The sequence below is a fragment of the Copidosoma floridanum genome, unplaced genomic scaffold (genome assembly GCF_036245765.1).
Source record: "Copidosoma floridanum isolate Cflo_tuat_1 unplaced genomic scaffold, Cflo_Japanese_pri ptg000013l, whole genome shotgun sequence".
In the NCBI taxonomy this organism is placed as follows: Eukaryota; Metazoa; Arthropoda; class Insecta; order Hymenoptera; family Encyrtidae; genus Copidosoma; species Copidosoma floridanum.
The window spans coordinates 7526210-7541990 of NW_028321890.1; the positions used below are offsets into that span (position 1 = coordinate 7526210).

Here is a 15781-nt window from a genome sequence, read left to right on the forward strand (position 1 = left end):
CACATGGATTAAACTTGGTGCTAGCATAACTGATGATACTACGCTGTCCATCGGGTCTGATCTGGTATTAGACAGCTCCCATTCCACGAGCACTAGCGTCCGTCTGCAAGACATATGGCCAACCCTCATGTGGTCGAGCCAAATGTAGAGGTTTCGAGAGTTCTTTTTTAAGCCACTCCATGGCTTCTGGAGCTTCTGGTGTCCATTTGTATGGCCGTTTTTTGCTAACGAGGTCCGAGAGAGGCACTGTTGTTTCAAAATAACGAGGCACGTATTCCCAGAGCCATCCACTTGTGCCAAGAAAGGACTGCAGCTGTTTTCGAGTTTTTGGTACTGGTAAACTGCATAGCTTCTCAACGTGCTCGGGTAAGGCTTTGTTCCGCTCGGTGGTGACTTGATGTCCTAGGTATGTTAAACTCTGACACCCCGAAGACACATTTTCCGATGGCTACTGTGAGTCCATGGATTTGCAACCTCTCCAAGACAAGAGCGATATATCTGAGGTGTTATTCCTGTGTGTTGGAATAGACGATGATATCGTCCAGGTAGATAAGAGAACTTTCCCAGGTATCTGGTAAGGACTTTCTGACTCATTAGCCTTTGAAAGGTTTCAGGTAATCCTTTCAGCCCGAATGGCATAACTCGGAATTGGTAGCAACCACCGGTGTGTGTAGAGAAAGCTGTATATTGCATAGACTCGGGTGCCATCGCTATTTGCCAGTAGTCGCTTTTGAGATCCAACTTCGAGAATTAGATAGCTCCACCTATATCCTTTATGGCGTGATGTATGTGGGGTACCCGTTGAGAGGTGTCTTTGGTAATCGAATTTAGCCGACTATAATCCACCCAGAATCGCATAGTACCATCTTTTTTGGGTGTCAAGACGACAGGAGAGCTTTATGATGAGAAGGATGGCTCGATGATGCTACCAGCTAGCATCTCTTGAACTTGCTCCTCGATGAGTTCCCTGCGCTTGTCTGAGCAAGGATATGGTGCTAACCGGAAAGGTTGGTGGGGTCTGACCCGGATCTCATGTTGTATGGTGCGAATTTAACGTAACTTTCCCGTCAAAGGTCCAAAGACTTCGGTTTATCCCTGCAGCAATTTGAAGAGGCCAGTACGTTCTTCTCTAGTGAATCCATGTTGAACCTGATCTAAGTTCAGAGCTGCTTGCTGACTCTCCCGAGATGAGCGTGACACAAATGGGATAGTTATTCGTTGGCTACTTCCGAAGTATAGCACTCCCCTTGTTAAATCCAAGATAGATTTCTCTGCGTACAGTGTTGTTAGGCCGAGGACCATTTGATGTCGTAGGTCTGGTGCTACGAGGAAGCTGAATTTGAATGACTCTTCCTGAATCCGTAGGTCAAGACAAACACTGCCGGAGGTCATGAGAGTTGCGTTATCACAGGCCAAGTCACACTGTTGAGTATAGGGTGTGATCTTCTCTTGTCCCGAAAGTAGTGAGGGATGTACAAAATTATCGGTAGACGCTTGATCGACCAGAGCAGCTATTTCTCGCTGACCCAGTCCAACCATAATTTTTTGTAGTGATTGGTGGGGCATGCTGGTGACATTAATTGCCAGCGTCCCCCTGGAGCGCCTGTTGCCAGTTCTCCTGACTTTTCAGTTTCGTTTCCCGGGATAGTTGAGGCTCGAGCAATTCGAATGGGACAGTCCTTGTGGAGGTGGTAATCGGGACAAAACTGGCACTTGGGTGGCCAAGAATTTGGGTTGGCTCCTTTAGTCACTGGGGCTTGCTTGGCGTCTGTACCAGACCTCTTGCCCCGTGTCTTTGTGAGGTCTTCTTCTTCTTTTTCCAACTGGACTGCCATAGTGAGAAGATCCGCGTAGGTCTTGAATGTGTGGGTTCGGAGAAACTGACGAATAGATGGACGAATGAGCTCAACGACCTTGATAATTATTACTTCTTCCTCAGTTGCAGGGTTGATTCTTTTAAACAGAAGGTACTTTATCTGCAGAAATGCTGCTAAGGGTTCCTTCTCGGTTTGATGTTAGGAATATAGCTCGGAATGTAATTTTTCCTGGATCGCCGGACTGTCGAAGCGTGCCCGAAGAAGCTTCCCAAATTGTTTGAAGGTGAACGACAGATATTTATAAATCTGCCACCATTTTTCGGCGTCACCTCGAAGCCCTTTTGTTGCTACCAAAGTCTGTTGGGTATCCAGGGTTCGATGAGCCTTAAAATAGAGTTCACATTGGGCGAGAAAGACCTCCGGGTCTTCTTGGTTGCAAGCTCTATATGTAGGTAGCTCGAGTAACTGCTCCTGAGTCCTTTGCAGGAGTTTGCTAGCAGCTATTTGAGGCCGATAGTGTCTGTGGCAGGCATTTTATAGTGTGTTTTCTTCTTCTTTGTTTTTTTTTTCATTTTTGAGCGATACCAGGTGTTTCTTCCCACCTAGAAGGAGTTTTGCTTGATGGCAAGTTAAGCATTTATCAGTCGGTGGCACTGTTGGACTCGGTGACTCGTGGGCACATTGCTCACGGGTACCCCCCAGCAGTAGCTGAGAGTTCTTGGGAGATGGCCCCACGTCAAGCGCCAAATTGTTAAAAGTGGACGTTGCGGTTGGACGACTTTGCGTATGGTGGTACTATAAAGTACTAGTTGGAAGTCGGAGCTGCGCGTGAAATTTTAAAATTTAAATTTATGTAGAAACGATCTAATTTAAGAAAAATAATTATTTTAATATACAATAATTAATAAAATAATGCCCAGGATGGTAACATAATTTTATTTTTTTTTCCGAATAAATCTACGAGTTTTGCCCTCTCTTTTTAGAAGTTCAGACGTAACAAGCCAACATCTCAAAAATTTTGTTGGCGACTTGAATAACCTTTTTTATAATCTCTTATGTCACTGTGGACAGCAAAGCCATAGCTTTAATAAAAGTTTATGTATTTTGTCTTAAAGGTAGCTGAAACTTCAAGCGCCTATAGCTTTTAAAAAAATAAGAATAACAATAATAAATAAGTAGTTATTTCGGTTAATGGAAGTTAATTAAAAAATTTTTTCCACTATAATTTACGAATGCTAGTCTAGGACTGTCGTTGTAAACATGATTTTTTACATCCAAAATAATCTATTTTATAGCTTACTACATTACTACAAAAGACACATAAGCCATGGCATGACTTAAAATTATACACTTCAGAGCTTACGAATAGTCATCACTTCTAACTTCGGTATCTCTGTAAACAATAAGGATATTACACAATACGCAATAAATATGGTTTTTTTAAAGTTTATCAAAAAAATTAAATTTTTTTGCGTCTACTGTGACAGGCCGTTTTATAAGCTTTAATTAAGTATTATAAGCTTTTATAGAGTCTCCTGGATTAATAATTTTCAGCTGAGGAAATATAGTTAACTTTAATTGCCTATATCTCCGTAAGTGATGGACACATTGCATGATGAGCTATGATCTCATTTCTTGAAAATTTATGAAAATGTTGTTTTTTTTTGTTTCTTTTGACTAATTTTTATCTAATGCTTATATAATGAATTCATGAATCAAATAAAATTCCCAGATTGTTTCCTTTATTACAAGGAACCATCGCAAAGCAATGGCACAACTTAAAATATAGTGTTTTTAGCTCATAAACTTTCAACCCTTGTATGTTTTTACATAATCTAATGTCGGAAAATAAGAAGGGTATTTGTTTTTATAAAATGTGGAGATGATTTTCTTCTTGATATTTATACATACAAGGCCTGAGCCATCGTTATAAAAATGGATTTAACAACTATCATAACCTTTTAGTTAATTTTATATATAACTAAGGTGAACTTCAATGTCATGGAATTACTATCAAATTTCACATTGTTTGTTAAAAAAATGTTCTGAACGTTATACGCCTGTATTTTTGTCAATAACGGTAATATCACGAAAATAGCGACAATTACAAATTATTAACATAAATGAACATCTTACCTTTGGTTTTACATTGACTGGCTTCTAGCTAACGCTTTAAAAACTATTTTGCAGGCGTGAGAACCTTCTGGATAAATATTTACATTACTACGTATGAGAGCAAAACCATGGCTTTCATGGAAATTATTAATTTTCTAAAACAGAAATCATCAAAACTTAAAACACCCGTACCTTCCTAATGAATACAGATATTACAATATAAGCAGCAAGTGGAAATCATGTAAATTTATTGGAAAATTTTTCTTTATTTTGCGTGTACTAGACCTTGGCCGCCAATATCAAAGTAACTTTGGTAACTACATGTGTTTGCTAGAAAATTACTTATTTTACAATTAGCATCTAATATAACCTTCTAGAAAGTCACATGTACTTCTACGAACAACGGCAAAGCCATGACTTTACTGAAAATTTTAAGCTTTGTGCTAGAAAAGTAGCTCAAACTTCAAACTCTTATAGCTTCGTAAATGATGGAGATATCAGAAAATATGCAATCAACATAAAATAAAAAAAATTTATGAAAAAACTTTTCTTTGGTTAACGTTTATCAGCCTCTAGCCATCCGGTAGGAAGTTATTTTAATATTAAAAATGAACATTTATACAGTCCCTTATATAACAACAAATGATATCATAGCCATAGACGAATTCGGTAAAAATTTAAATTTATGGCTACAGAAATTTCCAAAACAATAAGCGATATCACGTACAATTTACTAGGCACATCATACTGATTTCCCCTAATAACAGCGACACTACTTCAGCAAGAGGGCACCCATGGAGAGGGAACAAGGTCATTTAAGGCCCAGCAAGCTTAAGATCTTGGCACTCGAACGTTATTGTATCAAGACACCGGGCAATAATTGCAAAAGTATACGACAAGCTCTAAGTAGTAATGCATGCACAACTTTGCCTAATAAAAGTGGTTTCTCAAATGCAGATCTTTAAGGGAATAAGTGTTGATCATTCTCGTGACGAACATCCTTATCAATCTCTTTCCCACGTAAAAGTTGTAGTGCTAGTGGGGTCTGGTGAGAATTAAAATTTTTTTTTCTATTATTTAACTCGTTTAAAAAATTTCACCAAAAAGAAGACATAGAAAACCAATTGCAGATCATCATAATATCAAGAAAATAAACGGCAAGTGCTAAAGGTAAAAGGTTCCACAAACTTTATTTTTACTGGTGTGCATATTGACTAGCACAAAAATGCAAACATAGTAAACTTAATTATATCTTGTACTGCTAAGATAAAATAGGGTAGGCACGTATAAAGTGAACAATCAGAGAATTTTATTTAATTCATAAATTTATTTTGTAAGCATTAGACAAAGCTTAGTAAAAAAATAAAAAAACAATATTTTTATTAATTTTTAAGTCATAAGATCATAGCTGATTTCACAATGTGTCTATCCCTTACGGAGATATAGGCAATTAAAGCTAACTATATTTCCTCAGCTAAAAATTATTAATTCAGGAGACTTTATAGAAGCTTCTGTTAGTTGCTCAAATAATTTTACTAACTACAGCCTGTCACAGTAGACAGAAAAAAAAAAATTTTTTTTATAAACTTAAAAAAAAACCATATTTATTGTGTATTTTGTAATATGTTAATTGTTTACAGAGATACAAAAGTTTGAAGTGATAACTATTTATAAGCTCTAAAGTGTACAATTATAAGTCATGCCATGGCTTTGTTGTCTTTTGTAGTAATGTAGTAAGCTATAAAATAGATTCTTTTAGATGTAAAAAATCATGTTTACAACGATAGCCCTGGACGAGCATTTGTAAATTATAGTGGAAAAAATTTTTTTCCACCCTCAGGTGGTTTTGGGAGGCTGGTTCTTCCTCGGGTGAAAAAGCAGTTTTCCGGAACTCGTTCGAAAAGTCTCCTTTACAAACCTTGTTACGTCCCTCGCCTTCGGCTCGGGGCGCAAACTTCTCGGTTCGCAAACAGAGACTTTTCAGACTCGTAGGAAAACAACTATTAATTAACTTTCATTAATCGAAATAAATACTGACTTATTGTTATCCTCATTATTTCTAAAGATATAAGCATTTAAGGTTTTGGCTATCTTTAAGTCAAAATATATAAACTCTTATTAATGCCATGGCTTTGCTGTCCGTAGTGACATAACAGCCTTATTTGCTTTTACTAACAGGAAACTTTTCTTTTCAATCGTTGACTTGGCGTTGTGGTCTTAGGTTTCACTGAGCAATATGTATGGAGTGGTGTACGCTGAGCTGGCGTTGACCCTCTGTTCAAGTTTATGTCTTATGTCATATGGTCGTAGCGTATTTTATTCGTCTTCTTATCTCAAGTCTTAGTAAAAGTTATCGTTGTACGTTGTCTATTAAAATATTCCTTGACATTCAATTTATTTATCAAGGTAAGAATTATATGTCAATCAATCAGTATATTAAATCTTGAAGTTATTCATACAATTAAGTTATCAAAACATTTTTAGACTAAAAAAGTAAAATTAATCAACAAACAAATAATGTCTTATCTAATGATTTAATGAATTTGAAAAATCCAGACAAAGCTGGTCTTGCAAATAAAATGAATTCCAAAGTTTAGACTCACATTAAAAATGTTTATAAAATTTACAGTTTTCTTAACTTAACTTCCTCCTACGATCGTTGATTAGCCGCTCCTTGTGCAGAAGCAGTAGCAGGATTTGACAAGGCTAACCGCAACAATGATTCTTATCCTATACGAGAGTACTTGTAGCGATGACAATAATTAGGCTGCTGCTTTTAACGTTGGAACCAAAGCTGACGGTATTTTCTTACTTGTTTCTTCTTGATTCAATTTTAAGGCGAGTCTACAGTGGTTTGGTTTGCTTCAGCTTCTCTGTTACAGCTTAGTCACTGAACTAAGCCTAAATTTTTTTCTTCTATTAAAGCCGAGATAAAACCTTACAAAATGTAGTACTTGGCTGCCAACGTTAGAAGTAGTACCACCGTTTTTTCAGTAATGTAGCAAAAAGGAGCCAATAGGACGAAACCCTGAGACATATGTCTTGTCTTTAAGCCCAATAGTGATAAAAAAAAGTTTAGCTGGGAGCGATTGCTCTTAAAGAAAAATAAAAAATTCACTTTGAGATGAGGTTAGGTTGGAATAGACAATTTTTGAATGGAATTATCAAAGTTTATAGTGCTCATATGATTCATAGACGTATTACAATGACTTGTCTACCCATATTTAATTTACTTGCCTTAAATGCAATAAAAAACTGTAGTTTGCGTACCTGCACACGTACACTGAGTACTTGTTCATAAGGGGTCAAAATGGGATAAAATTTTTGTACGCACGAAGTACGCAAATAGAAGAGCTCGGCTATTTGAGAGGTAACAACTTCTGATACTACTGTCGTGAGAATTTCTTAATTCTTGTTTTATACTTTGAAAAGTGACCATTGGTTAGCATTTTCAATCCAAAACTTTACAAGTTTTAACTGATTTTTGTTAAAACCTTTATAATGGTGCAAATATACAGGCAAAATGTATGAAGTGAAAACTCACTTGTCTTTGTCAATTTTTAGTCAGGCTAAGGTACAAATATCATCCACAATAGCTAAAGTATATAACGCTTACATACCCAAGTGGCAGATAAGCCTTATTTCTTACCAGTAAAAGTTATTATTAGTGTAATTGAGTTGCGGACATGGGTCATGAATCAGAATTGAAAGTTTTACTCTAAATAATTAATTATCTCAATGGAGAAATCAATATATGTGTATAAGACAATATGTCAAGTCAAGTTGTCAACATTTACCACAATTTCATGTTTTTAAAGTTTTGAATTTTATTTTGGCCTGCGAGTATGAGTACCAGATATGATATGAGCAAGTTACGTCAGAATCACCCATAAATATATATAACGAAGGCCCAGATTATAACATGATAACCAAAATATGCAGGCCAATGCCAAATAAAATCAGTAAAAAAAAAATATACCTACACAGATGTTGAAATTTGAGCTCGAACCAGAAGGATGTAAAAAACTTGACGCCCTAGACGAAAAAGCTAAGGCGATATTAATGAGCTAATTTTCAATGATTAGAGCGAAGATAAAGAAAGCAAAGGTGGTGGATGCCTCTCACAAGGTGGTTACAGAGACCAACTGAAATCCGCTACCAACAAGTAGGGATCACAGGGATATATCTCGTGACACAGTTGTTAAGACAGGACTTATGAACGAAGAAGCTGTTCTTCTTTCTGGCAAACAAGTCAGTAATCAAAGTATGAAAAGAATTGAAGAGATACTTGGAGCTCAAACAGACAAAAAAAACATGCTACCGATGCAATAGGGCATACCAGAAAAACCAGAGTGGCCGACTTTCGTTGCATCCTGTTACAAATATCAATGGCCAAGAAACCCCTGGGACAAGAGGCTCACATAAAGAACAGCCGTAAAATAGAATGGAAGAAAGAAACTTCGAAAAATAAAGGAAGTCGCCTTTGTAGTAACGGTACCACCACTAACTAATAACTATAGAAACTGGTCGAATTCTAATGTAAATAGGAATATACTACAGGATAATATAGTATCTATCATGGCCCAATACACAGGACATACATATGTTACTTACAACTATAACCGTCTTTACAGACTGCAGAACGTGCAACAAAACATTTTGCCTACTATAAGCTATATGACGGGCAACATCTCGTTTAATAGGACCAGAAAAAAAATTATTGTTTTGAGGCACCCTCACGAATAGACTGAAAAGAAAAGCAGTGAAACGTTTTGCTCCAAAGTTAACGTAGTCAAGAACATATTAAGAGTTTATCAGAGAGCTTTCAAATAGATACTGCAGCATTAACAATGCAAACTTGCTCATAGCAAAATTGAAAATAATAAAAAAACAAGACAGCAAAGCAACAGACGATCACGATGAGAAAGAACAATTGTATAATAGATTAACGATGTTGTACGATTTAAACCCATTTTTCTCAAATTTAGAAATAGACACTGAACGCAAACTTAAGATCTGAGGCACTAAAACAATTAAGATATTAGACATCCCAAATTGGATTACTTCTAACTTTCAGTAGGAGAATGGCAAGCTCTAACCTGGGTTTAATGACTGATACACTATTATTTATATAAAATTTTTATGAAAGTATTATTTTGGTGCGGGAGGAATGGCCCAACTCACCCTTGTGGATGTCACAGGCATATTCCCAAATACTTAAAACTAAGCTCAGGCTGTCATGAAAATACCTATAAAAGTGATGAGACTAATAAAATAGCAACATCAGTAAGTGATTTGATAAATACTGGTGGCAATAAGAATAATGGTTATGTGAATGCGTACAAAAATGAATAATGTATGTAAAATTATAAACTAGATAGATAAACGTAAAAAAGCCAACATGATTAATGATAATATTTCTGTTCACTGAATTCTGCAAACTAGCTGACACAACGATAAAATTTATGTAATCTAATGTTAACTTTTTTTATTTCATCAGTTCTTGTTTCTTTACTCCTAATGCTGAAAAATGCATCTTAAATGGTAATTTTTGTACTTCGTAGCGTATATGTTGCCAGGGCAAGCGCCATGATTGAAGGGTCTGGCTGTGAAGCAGTTCCCGCGGGACTTCTTGTGCTTGCCTTGGTTGGATTTGCACCAAGTGTTAACCTTATTTTTCCGTTCGAGGGCATACCCAACTTTCGAAAAGGCACGAGATAAAAATAACTTATTAACAAAGCAAAACAAGCAAAGTGTTTTATTTTTATACTTAAACAGTAACTTCTTTATAGCATTTAAATATCCTTATAACAAAGCAAATCAAGCCTTGCAATACTTATTAAATTCTTGTAATACCCAAAAATAAAAAAAAAAAAGGTAATCGAATGAAAAATAATAAAGATACAGTCTTTTTTTTCTCAATTTATTTAAAATAACTCAATTGACGTTCGTTGCTCAAACCCATTATCGCTTTTGGATAATATTATATATGTTTAAATAGCAGTTTTGGTATTGCAAACATCAAATCAACAAAATGTTAGTTTTTTACAATGATTGCGTATAATTTGAAGTAATAATGTTTATAAGTTAGCAACGTGTAAATTATTTCAAAAACTATTAGCTTGTTTTATAAGTATCCTAGAACAACTTTTATAAAAAAATTTGTGTGGAATTGCCAGCTAATTACCTATAAAAACTGCATGATGCTATAGCCAATGGCTTGCAAAGTACTACAAAAAAATACACCTTTGAAAAAAGTGAACTATGTCAAGGCCATTCTGACAGTCGTTAAATATAAAATGACTGCACCTATAACATTATCGTAAAATATTGGTATCAACAAAATAATAAGCTTCTGATTTATCGTTTCTGTGGATCCCAACTTTTTAACTTTTAATGCATTTTAACTAATTAACTATGATTTTTCGTATGAATATGAATATTTTTCTACAAAAACCTCATGGTACATCGAAGATAATGAAGAATACGTTTTTACGAATTGTTAAGTAGGTAAGACTTATATTTTTAAATTAGAAATAAATTAAAATTCGGCGGTTTTCGAGAACATTTAAAAAATATGCCCATAAATTATTTACCAAATTTAATTCAACTGATCTCGACTTGTAAGACCTTTTGGAAGCATCAAGCAAAACAAGATTTAGTTTTTGTATTTATAATATGTTTGAAGTAAGTAACATATAAAACTTGATCCTAAGAGGTTTTTGTACCATGTGATAGTAATTTTACATTGTTTCTCACATTTTAAATATTATAAATTTTAGTAAAATGCTTCTTTTTCATAAATTTAATTAATCTTGTTCAATACAGTGAGTAGTAACGGTACCGTTTTTTCTTATTTCTATAGCGTACTGGTTTGTTTGCTATCGGAGTTCTGACAACTTTTCAAGATTAGTGCAAGCAGAATTGTCCACATATATTTATGTAGGTATCCTACCGTACGTTGTGACTTTTCACCATAATAAAATAAATTATTTACTTAATAACAATGCAAATGTATTTTGTAAAGTGTTATTAACTTTTAAGCTCTGATAATGCACGTACTGATACTTTAATGGCAGTATATGGACTTAAATACTAAAAAAATCATGATAAAACAAGTAATAAAAATGTTATAATTATTGCTTAAATAATATTTTTAACATAATTTTCATTGCATAAATACGTGAGTTAAAATAATTTCTGAATTTTAAGCATACTACTTTAAAAAGTATTTCATACTTATTTTGTCAATTTTTTTCCTACTCGAATTTTTTAGTTGCCACTTTTCAGAGCACTACCACCGATAATATAATGTTGAATGTACGTAGTGTTTTTTTACATATTTTATGTCCCTAATCTCTATCTTTATTATTATTCTTTTCATTACTTTTCTGTTATTCTCCAAGTACGTGAGTCTTTCATGTGGGTCCTTTGCAAAGGGCCCCTTAGATCACTTGGTCATCCATTTTTCTGGGTACTATTTACAGGGTGCATCAATTGTTCTCTGAAAAAAATAACCCTAGAAATCCAGACGTTACAAAAAAAAACTCACCATTAATTTTTATCATTTGAACAAGTAGTTTAATTATATCCTGGGCTCTCACCCCATGGAAGATGTCCGAGACAAAATTCTTAATTATTTTTGATGGAATTCGAACACTTGACCTCTCGAGCTTTTCCAGATAGAAAGCTAGCACGCTAACTACTAAGCCATCAAAGCTCTGTCATAAAACTTAGAGTATAAAAAAAAGAGTGTCAGATCTAGTTCCTCTGCATTGATTTGCTCTGCCATATTCTGGACTTGTGGTGATAACGCAAAAATTATAACCTTATTTATATTTTAAGAAATGTTTTTTTTTAAACTAGCTTACTTTTAGTTGAAAATCAACAAATACATTAAATAAGATAAATTTTTGGTATTGACAAAATAAGTTCTAGTGTTTTTAAATGCTTTCAATTTTTTTTATTTAAGGAGTGTAGAATATAACAGTTTATATATACATGTGTATATACTCGTTATTTTTTAATCTTCTCTTTAACTTAATAACCGTTGAGTCACAATGATAAAGAATTTTTTGTATAGTAGCCTGACAGTACTTCTAACCCTCCTAGAGGCCTGACTATTTATTCTCCCTTTTTTTTACAATACGCATGTGCAGACTTAAGCCATATTCTACTAGCATTCTTTTCTATACTGCTCTTATTATCTCTCTTTTTCTCTTTTACTGGCTTACTGTTCATGGCACCAAAAACACACATAAAATGGTGTGTCATATGCATCAAAACATGTAGATAGATATTATTTCGTTAACCAAGTTATTACCGACAACTTACAAAGTTATATCATAGTACGCGTATACGCTTATTATTTCAGTACACTATACTGTATAAGAAACTTATATCATCACGGGATAGCCTTAACAGCAATTTTCTTAAGATAATTTGTTATGTTTTAAAAACTGTTTATATTGTAATTAGAGTACAAAACAAAAAAATATGTGCATGGAGGATGTCGTTTTGTATATTTGTACCCAAGTCACGTATATTATCCTTTTATCAGAGGGTACAAAGAGCAATTTCTTGCCCGTTGGCATATTACTTCGTACCCTCTGTTCTAGTTTAAGAAAAGTGGCGTTTAAAAAAGTATTGAAACTGTTTGAAGAACTAAAAAAAAAAGGTAAGATAAACGTACCTGATCCTGATTACTCCAATCATAACGCTTATTGTTACTTTTGTTATATTTTAAGGAATTTTTATTACATAGCAGCCCTAAAAAAATGACTGCATAGCATAATTAAAATTACTATGTCTGATAAGAATCGTGACAATATAGTTTTTACTGTAAAATATAGCATCTTTTATTGTCAATAATTAATTTAAATTATCCCACATTCTTAAGGGCTATTCGGAGAACATGGAAGTTTTCTACCTAGTTACTTTTTTAAAAAGAGAAGTTAATGCACATTCCTCACATTTTTAAGAATAATTTAAGTCTAGACTTGAAAAAACTAATTAAAAGTTGGATGAGATAGACGTTAAATCAGATGTTATTTTTATAGCAACCCTTATAAAATATAGTTTGTTAAAATAAAAAAAGCTATTGTACATTCCTAATTCTCTAAAGACTATATTAAGCCTGGTTTTAGAGAGAGAAATTCTGATTTGGAAACAAAAACCAAGAAAAGGATTACGTGTCGTTTTTTTTACATCTGATTTAACGTTTTTCTCATCTAACTTTAAGTAGGTCTCACCAAATTCAGACTTAAATTATTTTTAAAAATCTTAAGAATGTGCGTCAACTCCTTCCTTTTCTTAGAAAAAAGCGAGGTATTAAATAATTAATTAATCTTATAAAGCTACACTGAGAGAAATTTTTTATAAATTTTGTAGTAAATGCCCATGAAAATTTCAGTGCAGAACGGTAAACGTAGGACTAGGTCATCACTCCGGACTTTTTCCTAACCTTAACAATTTTTACCGTTACGCGCAGTAAAAATCATCAGGTGCCCAACAAAAATTTCCCTCACGACTCATGAGCGAATGTTCACTGTAGGTAAAACAGGTGTTATAAATAAGATCGACTACATTGAAAAGGTAGGAAGCTTTAGTTTTCTCCATATTTCCCTAAAGTAGAGTTTGCTATGTGACATAGTAAAATTTCTAATTCGACTGCATTGCTTTTCAGTATAATAAAATTTACTCTTTTGGAAAGTCATTTTATACGACATTTATAGGTACAAATTCCTACTGAGTTTTTAATTCAAAGTTATTTTAAAGCAATCAATGCGGGAAATAAGCTTTTTATTCATAAGGATTAAAAATCAATACCTGCGGACTTATAAATTTGAATTGGCTAGATATATGATGCTAACACTGCGACTTACCGAAAACTCTTAAATTCTAAACTTTATCGTGTGTATTAGAAACAGTACAAGCTCCCACATGTACTTTACTGATTCTACTGTGAACAGAACAGATCGTGTTCTATTGGTTACGGGGCCTGATTGGAAAAACAAAGGATGGAGGTTTAATGTTAAGTCAGAGCAGATCGTTTTTTAAATTATAATATTTTGCAAACGCATTTTTTCCTATAATCTTAAATATAATCTTTTTTGAGTTCTGTATTTCCTGTGAAGAAGTTATCTCAAGCAACATATATATTTTTTTAGGTATCAAAAATAATTTCTAAATAATGTGAGAACTATAATGTTGAACAGAAAATTTTTAAATGATGTGGTTTTACCAAATAACAGTTTTTTTGTAATATTGTAAGTATGTCTTAGCTTTTCAAAGAGATACAATAATTTTTGTTATACCTATAATACTTTTCCTTATTCCACTTTTTTCAGCGTAAAGAACTTTTCTATTCTAAAGCCCCTGAGTGACTATGAGGGTGCAAAATGGCAGTTACACTTTGTGCCTATCGTAAGAAAAATTATTAGGTCTTAGTTCAATATACTACGGTGTTTATGTATAATATTTTTACAACTTAAGTAACGATCAAATCTTAAACAGAATTATATAGTTTCTAAATTTTTCAAACTTTCTTAAATCAAAGCTCGTATGTCACATCTTTGAATCCTTATTAAGTAAAAGATTAAACTATTTTATGATAAAAATCGTTTAATTTTTAATAATAAAACTGAGCCCCGTTCATGCTCTAGTATTTTGAAAGGTTAAAAAAAACTTGAAAAGTTTTTACAAATTATCCTTGTTTGAAAAAATTGTTTTTTTTTTTTTCTATATTTTTTTCCTTATTCTAAAACCAAATACTACCTAACATTTATTAGAAGCTGTTGAATCGCCTAACTAACCATAAAATATATTAAAAATACTTACTTAAACTTCTCAATGTTTTAAAAATATCCTTTGATTTTCAGCTTAACAACAGTAGCATGAAATTCAAATTACGCAACACAGTAAATGAATATGATAACTCTGATAAAAAACACGTTAAGAGCTACGCGCTATCTACACTTATACTTAGCACTGGCGGCCTTTTTCAGGACAATCGCATTCGCTTAAGATGCTTTGCTGAAATATCAAAGGTTTACAAGGCGTCTGCTGCATTTGAAATAAAAGAGGATGGACCTTTTATTTCCTTGATAACTGGCGACGCCTCATCTCATAGCCATCGTAAGTACAGTTTGAATAGGTAACTCTTTTCTTTGATGATTATTTTATAAATATATGTATATACTAGTAAGGCTCAACCCCCTAAGCCCTTCGTGCACTCATTATTCTCCTAAAGAACAATTGTTTCTAAATAAGTTTTTGATTTTCATTTTACAAAGCCTTAAAAATTAGCCAAAATCATCGTGAAAATAAAAAAATAATAATTTAAGTAAAATTGTACCAGATCAAAAGGACTACGACATTTCTTAGAAATACTGGAGAAAAGATGTTCTGCAAGGGGTGCTGTAAAAAGATACTAGGGCTGCTTTTAGAAAGATATGAAGAAAAGGCTGCTTATTTTAAACAAAGGCGATGAAACTCATGCAAAAAAGTGTCCTGTTACATCCTGTCCGTAGGTCAAATGATATGATACTGTATTAACGTAAATGCTGCCTTACTGCTTTTTATACTCAAAAATAAATTTAAGTAAAATTTATTTGCTAACGTATCGTAACTTGTTTTTAGACTATACTGAATATATTTTGTATTCAAGGATAAGAATGTACATATTAACATTTAGTTGTACTTTATTAAATTTTTTTTAAGGCGTATTTGTAGCATTCATTAAATTTTAGTATTTCGAAAGAAAATATAAGTTAGTTTCTTAGTTAAAGGTGTTAGTGTCAATGGTTACAATTGTAGTTGGGTTGAACGGACATAAACAAGTTAATAAG

The 15781-nt window shown here is 33.5% G+C and overlaps 1 protein-coding gene across 1 annotated transcript in view; it reads left to right on the forward strand.

Annotated features, from left to right (window-relative positions):
• LOC106641329 (uncharacterized) overlaps nt 1-15091 on the forward strand; it is a 232788-nt gene extending 217697 nt beyond the window's left edge. The window contains exon 6 of the mRNA XM_089591752.1: nt 14813-15091. Within this exon, the coding sequence (XP_089447878.1) occupies nt 14813-15091 (279 nt within the window). The remainder of the gene's footprint in view (nt 1-14812) is intronic.
• The last annotated feature ends 690 nt before the right edge of the window (nt 15092-15781 follow it).